The 7,604-nt window shown below is 66.5% G+C and overlaps 2 protein-coding genes across 2 annotated transcripts; both read right to left on the bottom strand.

Moving 5' to 3' along the window:
• Positions 1–159: 159 nt before the first annotated feature.
• Positions 160–2,026, bottom strand: DLL3 (delta like canonical Notch ligand 3; the record flags this gene model as incomplete). Its single annotated transcript, XM_058424303.1, has 5 exons — positions 1,959–2,026; positions 1,182–1,311; positions 761–812; positions 314–508; positions 160–218 (listed from the first exon to the last, which is right to left on the bottom strand). Coding segments are annotated over exons 1-5 (504 nt in total), but the record flags the coding sequence as incomplete, so codon positions are not given.
• A 468-nt stretch (positions 2,027–2,494) lies between these two features.
• On the bottom strand, positions 2,495–7,553 carry TIMM50 (translocase of inner mitochondrial membrane 50). The gene is made up of 12 exons (XM_040053865.1): positions 7,487–7,553; positions 7,365–7,435; positions 6,858–6,978; positions 6,605–6,636; positions 6,184–6,205; positions 5,834–5,892; positions 5,384–5,503; positions 4,882–4,986; positions 4,189–4,287; positions 3,531–3,687; positions 3,042–3,148; positions 2,495–2,787 (listed from the first exon to the last, which is right to left on the bottom strand). Exons 1-12 carry the CDS (start codon positions 7,551–7,553, stop codon positions 2,683–2,685), a joined length of 1,065 nt encoding a protein of 354 aa, XP_039909799.1. The 3' UTR covers positions 2,495–2,682.
• Positions 7,554–7,604: the final 51 nt, after the last annotated feature.

Genomic DNA, 7,604 nt, shown 5'->3' on the forward strand with positions numbered 1-7,604 from the left:
CCCGTGCCCCTGCGGGGACAGCGCCGTTACCGGGACCGGGGGGGGGTCCGGGGTGGGTCTGGGGGTTCAGGGTGGGTCTGGGGGAGATCAGAGTGGGTCTGGGGGGGTTCAGGGTGGGTCTGGGGGTGTTCAGGGGGGTTCCGGGGGGGTCGCACTTACCGAGCAAAGGCCGGCGGCGGCGCAGGCGCTGGGGGGGGCACAGGGACCCCGACACCCCCCTGAGGGGACAGAGGGGGGGGGTCAGGGGACCCCAAACCCCACTCGGGGGGTCCCGGGGTTGTGGGGGGGTGTTTCAGGTTTTGGGGTGACTCACGGGGGGCGCAGCAGCGGCTCCAGCAGCGTCGGGGGGCGCAGGGGGCGCAGGGGGGGCAGCGTGGGGCGCGGGGGGGCGAGGGGCAGCGCAGGCGGGTCCCGAAGCGCAGCCCCCCGCCCGCGCCCCCCCGCCACGGCCCCCCCGGCCTCAGGCGCGGCCGCGACACCGCGCGCCCCAAGAGCCGCAGGGGGGGCCCTGGGGGGGCCAAGGGGGGGTCAGCACCGCCAGAACCCCCCGCCCCAATTCAACCCCCCGCCCCCAACCCCAATTCCAACCGGTTTTAACCCCCCAAATCCCCGTTTGTTCCACATCCCAAAATCCCCGGTTTGTTCCACATCCCAAAATCCCCGGTTTGTTCCCCGATTTCCCCCCCCCTCCGGGACCCCCAAATTTCCCCCCCCCCAATCCCAAATTTCCACCCCCGGCCCCCCCCGACCCCCCCCTCACCTCCGGGGGTCTCCTCCAGCCGCCAGGACTCGACCACGAGCGAGACGCTGCCCTGGGAGGGGGACACGAAATTTGGGGAGGGGGCTCGTCCTTCCCGGGCCGGGGCGGGGGGGGTGCAGATTTTGGGGCGGTCAGGATTTGGGGTGGCTCAGGGTTGGGGGGTCTCAGGTTTTGGGGTCTCAGGTTTGGGGGTCTCTCAGGTTTCAGGGTACCAGGTTTGGGGTCTCAGGATTTCGGGGTCTCAGGATTTTAGGGTCTCAGGATTTCGGGGGTCTCAGGATTTTAGGGTCTCAGGATTTCAGGGGTCTCAGGTTTGGGGGTCTCTCAGGTTTGGGGTTTCAGGTTTCAGGGGTCTCAGGTTTTGGGGTCTCAGGATTTCGGGGGTCTCAGGTTTTGGGGTCTCAGGATTTCGGGGTCTCACCGGCCAGCGGAAGGCGAGGGGCAGGCGGAGCAGCCGGGGGGCTCCGGGCGCGGGGGGGGGGCCCGGGGGGGCTCTGCGCGACCCCCAGGCTGCAGCCGCGACCCCCGGGCGGGCGCAGGCAGAGGCGGAACTGCAGCAGGCAGGAGGGGGGGCCCCCGCAGGGACCCCCGGGACCCCCCCGCGCCGACAGCACCCGCAGCTCCAGGACCCCCGCGGGACGGGCCTGGGGCCGGGACCCCGGGATTGTTAACGGAGGGACCCCCGAAATCGACACGGGGACCCCAAAAATAACCCGGGGACCCCAAACTGTTAACACAGGAACCCCCCAAAATAACCTCCAGGGACCCCCAAAAAACCCCCGAAATTAAAACAGGGACCCCCAAAATAATCCCGAGGGACCCCAAATTAATCCACGGATCCCCAAATTAACCCCCCAGGGACCCCAAATTATTAACCCCAGGGACCCCAAAATCCCCCCGAGAGACCCCAAAATTCTTCCCCAGCTCCAAGAACGCCCCCTCAGGACCCCCCCAACCCCCCTCAGGACCCCCCCTAGACCCCCTCAGGACCCCCCCAAACCCCCTCAGGACCCCCCCAAACCCCCTCAGGACCCCCCCAAACCCCCTCAGGACCCCCCCAGACCCTCTCAGGACCCCCCCAGACCCCCTCAGGACCCACCTAAACCCCCTCAGGACCCCCCCAAACCTCCCCAGGACCCCCCCAGACCCTCTCAGGACCCTCCCCAGACCCTCTCAGGACCCCCCCCAATTCCCAGACCCCTCCCCCCTCACCGGGGCGGCCCCGAGGAGGAGGAGGAGGGGCAGCAGGGGGAGGGGCAGCAGCATAGCCGGGCCTGGGGGGTCCCGGGGGTCCCGGGGGTCCCGTCCGGGCCGGGGCTCCGCGGGGTCTGAGCCCAGCGCAGCCCCCAGACCCATTTAAAGCGGAAAGCCCCGCCCCCCCGCCGCAAACCACGCCCCTTTTTACAACAAACCCCGCCCCCTCAAAAGTGGGACCTGACCCCACAAAGTGCCCGAAAATGGGGATTCGGCCCCAAAAGCGCCCCTGGGAGGGGAACCGGGACCCGAGCTCCTCCCCGAAAATGGGGATTCGGCCCCAGAATCCCTCTGAACACCAGAGACGAGGATCCGGCCCCAAAATCCCCACCCTGGAAAGGGGGCTCAGCCCCAAACGCGCCCCAGAAAGGAGGATTTGGCCCCAACACCACGGGATTCCACCCTAAATCCTCCAAAACCGCAGGATTCCGCCCCAAATCCCCGCCCGAGGCTCCCCCCTAAATCTCAGCACTCCTGAGCTCCATTTCTGCCTTTATTCACCCCAAAACGGGCCCGGAGCCCCAAAACCCTCCCGAATCCGCCCCAAAATCCCCGGGAATTCGGGGTTTGGGAACAGGGCGGGGGTTGCGGGGATTTCGGGTCCCCATCCCCACCCATCCGGAGCAGAGATGACGTCACGGTGACGTCACGGCGAGGCAACGATGACGTCACTGCTGCTTGGAGCGCGGCCAGAGGCGCCCGGTGAGGGAGCCCAGGAAAGGCCCCGGCGCCGCCCGGCCCTGAGCCAGCTCCGCCAGGCGCTGCTGCTCCTCCTTTGGGGCAAAAACGGCCGGGATTGGGTCAGGGGGGAGCCCGGGGACACGCGGGTGTCACCTGGGCACCCAAAGGTGTCACCTGGGCACCCCCGGGTGTCACCTGAGCACCCAAAGGTGTCACCTGAGCACCTGCAGGTGTCCCCCCACATGTTTTTGTCCCCTCCCAGGTGTCCCCAGCCCTCCCAGGTGTCCTCAGGTGTGTCCCCAGGTGTGTCCCCAGCCCCCCCAGGTGTCCCCAGGTGCGTCCCCACCTCCTGCAGCCGCGTGCGGCGCCGCAGGAACGCTGCCAGCGGATCTTCCTCCAGGGAATAATTCTCCAGCACCGAGCGCACATCCTCGACCCCGCTGAGGGCGATGGCTGCCGGGGTCACACCGGGGTCACGCGGGGGTCCGGGTGGGTTTGGGGTGGGTTTGGGTGGATTTCGGGTGGATTTGGGGTGGATTTGGGCAGGTTTGGGTGGATTTGGGGTGAATTTGGGCAGGTTTGGGTGGATTTGGGCAGGTTTGGGTGGATTTCAGGTGGGTTTGGATGGATTTGGGCAGGTTTGGGTGGATTTGGGCAGGTTTGGGTGGATTTCAGGTGGATTTGGGCAGGTTTGGTTGGATTTGGGGTGGATTTGGGCAGGTTTGGGTGGATTTCAGGTGGGTTTGGATGGATTTGGGCAGGTTTGGGTGGATTTTGGGTGGGTTTTGGGCATGTTTAGAGGAGTTTCGGGGGTGTCTCAGGGGGTTTCACGCACTCTTGAGGAAGGCAGCCAGGTCGTAGAGCGCGCGGTCGTCGGAGCTGCCGTCCCAGCGCGGCAGGGCCAGGCCGTTGTAGGGCTGCAGCCGGAACGAGTCCCGGCGCCAATCCACCACCACCACCCGCGCCGGGTCCCGGTTCAGGCACGAGATGTCCTGGGGAACCCCAAAACAGGAACTGGGACCCCAAATCTGGGACCCCAAAATGGGAACTGGGACCCCAAATCTGGGACCCCCAAATCCAGGATCTGGGACCCCAAATCTGGGGCCCAAATCTGGGAACTGGGGGCCCAAATCTGGAAATGGGGACCTCAAATCTGTGAATCGTGACCCAACAACTGTGAATTTTGACCCCAAACCCCTGAACTGTGACTCCAAACCCGTGAATTACGACCCCAAACCCGTGAACTGTGACCCCAAACCCCTGAAGTGTGACCTCAAACCCGTGAATTTTGACCCCAAACCCCTGAAGGGTGACCCCAAACCCGTGAAGTGTGACCCCAAACCCCTGAAGGGTGACCCCAAACCCCTGCAGTGTGACCCCAAACCCCCTCAGGTGTGACCCCAAACCCGTGAATTTTGACCCCAAACCCCTGCAGTGTGACCCCAAACCCGTGCCTAGGTCCCGGCCCAGGTGGGGCAGCCCCCGCCCCACACCTTGACGTGGTGCCCGTCCATGTAGCGCGTGGCGTCGCGGAACAGCCGGTAGGACACGAACCCGTGCGGGTCGATGCTGTCGATCAGCGGGAACGCCGTCTGCGGGGTCTGGGGTCAGCTCAGGGGGCTTTGGGGCCGCCCCAGACCCCTCCCCATCGCTCGCTGAGACCCCCAAAAACCCCCGAAATGGCCCCAAAATGCAGCCGGGTGGGGCTGGGGAGGATTTTCCCTTTTCCAAATGCCCCCCACCAAAAAAAAAAAACCCCTCAAACCTTTCCCAAAAAGACCAGAACTTCTCCCAGATCCCCCTGGAATTTGAGGGTCTTCATCCCCCCCCGGCAGCCTCACGGGAAACCGCCAAAATCCCCCAAAATAAACCCAAAAACCCCCGCAAACCGCCCCAAAACGCAGCTCCACAACCAGGCAGGCCTGGGGATGATCCTCCCCGCCCCCTACGTCGGTTTTGGGGTGAGTTCTGGGGATTTTGGGCCGGGTTTTTCCTCAGAGAGGTTTTGGGGTGTTCCTGAGCCATCGAGCCTCCTAAAAACCCTGAAAATTTCCTTCAATCCCTCCCCTGAAAACACCCCAAAACCCCCTCAGAATCCCCCAACCCCCCCCAGACCCCTTGACGCTGCCCCAAAGGCCCCCCAAAACCCCGAATCCCCCCGAATTTCCCCCGAATTCTGTCCCCACCATGCCGGTCTCGGAGGTGAAGACGACGATCTCGTAGAGCGGCGCCAGCTGCTGCAGCAGGTGCTCAATGCCCGGGCGCTTCTTGAACCTCCAGCCCGTCACCAGCTGCGGTTTTGGGGTGAATTCGGGCGTTTTTGGGGCTTTGGGAATGTCGGGAGGGGCTCTGGGGGCTGTTGAAGGGGTTTCTGGGGCGGATTTGGGGCTTCTCAGGCGGGGAATTCCAAGGGGTTTTTGAGAGGTTTGATGGTTGAAAAACAGCCCCCAAACCCCCCAAAATAACCCCAAAACCCACCCCAAACCCACCACCCCACGACCAGACAGATTGGGGGGGGTTGGAGAGTTTTGGGGGGGTCTTGGAGGTGTTTCTGGGGGATTTTGGGGGGGCGTTTTTGAGGCATTTCGGGGGTTTTTTGGGTTTTCTTTGGTTTCAGGTTTTTTTGGGGAGCAGCCCCGGGGCCTGGCCGGGTTTGGGGGGCTCTGGGGGGGTCCGGGGGTCACTCACCGACCACTCGGGGTGCAGCAGGACCCCCGTGAGCTCGATGACCAGCGTGTAGGGGGGCTGGTAGTAGGGCTCCCGCAGGGGGTCCGGCAGCAGCTTGGGGCTGGTGGGCTCGATGATCATCTGGGGGGGACACGGGGGACAGTGGGGACACGAGGGGGGGACAGGAACCCCACCCCCCATGGGGACAGTGACCCCCAAACAGGGACAGGGACCCCTAACTCGAGGTCACCCCCTCCCCTCTTTCCCCAGAGTTGCCCCAGGAGCCCCCAGCCCTCGCCCCCCCTTCCCCACCCTGGGGTCACAGCAGGTGACAAATCCCCGGGGGACGGTGCCAGAGCACCCCCCCCCGGGACCCCCCCAAACCCCCCGGGACCCCCCAAACCCCCCCCAGGACCCCCCCAAACCCCCCAGGACCCCCCCCAACCCCTGGGGACCCCCCCAAAGCCCCACCTGTCTGTAGTCCTTGAAGTATTTGTAGGTTCTCCGCAGGTGCCGGATCCCCACGGGGTCTGCGAAGCCCCCGTGAGACCCCAGGGGGGACAGAGGGACCCCCGAGGGGACAGTGACACCCCCAAAGGGACAGTGACCCCCCCCAGAGGTGACAGATCCCCCCCCCCATCCCCGTCCCAGCCCGGAACACCCCAAAATCCCCCCAAAAAAGCCCCCCCAAATCCCTTTCTGTGTCACAGCAGGGCGTGAAAAGGGCTGGGGGTGACACCGAGGTGACAAATGGCACCGGGGGTGGCACTGGGGTGTCCCCTCCCCTGTCACCTCACCCCCCCCACCCAGGGGTCACTCACCGCTGTCGAACTCATCGGGGATCTGTGGGGACACCGAGGGGACATTGAGGGGACACCGAGGTGGCACCGAGGGGACAATGAGGGGACATTGAGGGGACGCGGGAACCCCGGTAAGGTGGCACTGAAGGGACACCGAGGGGGAAGGGCCAGCCCGGGGGACAGGGACAATTCGCGCGTAGGTGACAGCGGGGCCCCACGTCCTGTTGTCCCCGCCGGGTCATTGTCACCCTCTGCCACCCCCTTTGATGTCCCCCGGATGTCCCCACCCCCCCCGGATGGTGCCAAAAGGGGCTTTGGGTGACAAAAGTGACACCGCGGGCAGGATGGGGACAGGGACAGGGCCCCTTCCCCCCGGGACGTGCCACCCTCTTTGGGGACAATTGTCCCCCTTTAGGGACAGCCCCCCCCTTTGTCCCCTCACCTTGTCCCCGTGCTCGTCCACCGCGTTGCTGCCTGTGGGGGACATTGGGGACAGCGGGGGGGACATTGGGGACATCCAGCCGTGTCCCCACAGTGTCCCCACGGTGTACCCGGGTGGGGGCAGGAGACATTGAGGGGACACCTGGGGACATTGGGGGGACAGAGGGGACACGGGAGGACACAGGAGGAGACAGAGGGAGGAGTGGGGACACCTGGGGACACTTGGGGACACTGAGGGGACACTGTGGACACACCGAAGATGTAGAGCACCGTGACGCCGCCGGTGGCCGCCAGGAGCCCCCCCAGGCGCAGCGCGAGGCGCCGCAGAGACCCCTGAGAGTCCCGGTCCTGCGGGTCCGGGGTGGCACCTGTCACCTGCGGGGACATCGGGGGACAGCTCAGAGACACCCGGGGGACACCCGGGGGACACCCGGGGACAGCTCAGGGGGACACGGGGACACCGCGGGGACACGGATCCGAGACCCGGGAGGGGCCACGGGGAACAGGTGAGGCTTGGGGACACCTGGGGACACCTGGGGACGAGCGGGGGGACCCGGGCCACTTGCGGGGGGACCCTCGGGAACCCTCGGAGCTCCTCGGGAACTCTCGGGAACTCTCGGAGCCCCCCCGGGAACTGTCGGAAACTCTCGGAGCCCCCCGGGAACTCTCGGGGACCCTCGGGGACTCTCGGAGCCCCCCGGGGACCCTCGGTGTGGCCGCCGCCCTTTGGGCCCCCCCTCAACGTGCCGCCGTGTGCGCACCTGGTGCTGCCGCAGCCGCTCCCGCAGCACCGTGGCCGTGTCGGGGCCCGCGGCGGGGCCGCTGAGGGCGCGGCGGGGCCCGGGGCCGGGCGGGGGCGGCAGCGCGGGGGTCCCGGCCCGGCCCCGCCGCGCCCCCAGCGCCCTGCGCGCCCCCCAGGCCGCCGCTCGCCCCGCCACGGACGCCGCCATGTTGTTGTACGGCAAAGCGCCGGCGCGGGAGCGGCTGCCAATGGGATGCGC

The sequence above is a fragment of the Hirundo rustica genome, assembly GCF_015227805.2.
Source record: "Hirundo rustica isolate bHirRus1 chromosome 39 unlocalized genomic scaffold, bHirRus1.pri.v3 SUPER_39_unloc_1, whole genome shotgun sequence".
NCBI lineage: Eukaryota > Metazoa > Chordata > Aves > Passeriformes > Hirundinidae > Hirundo > Hirundo rustica.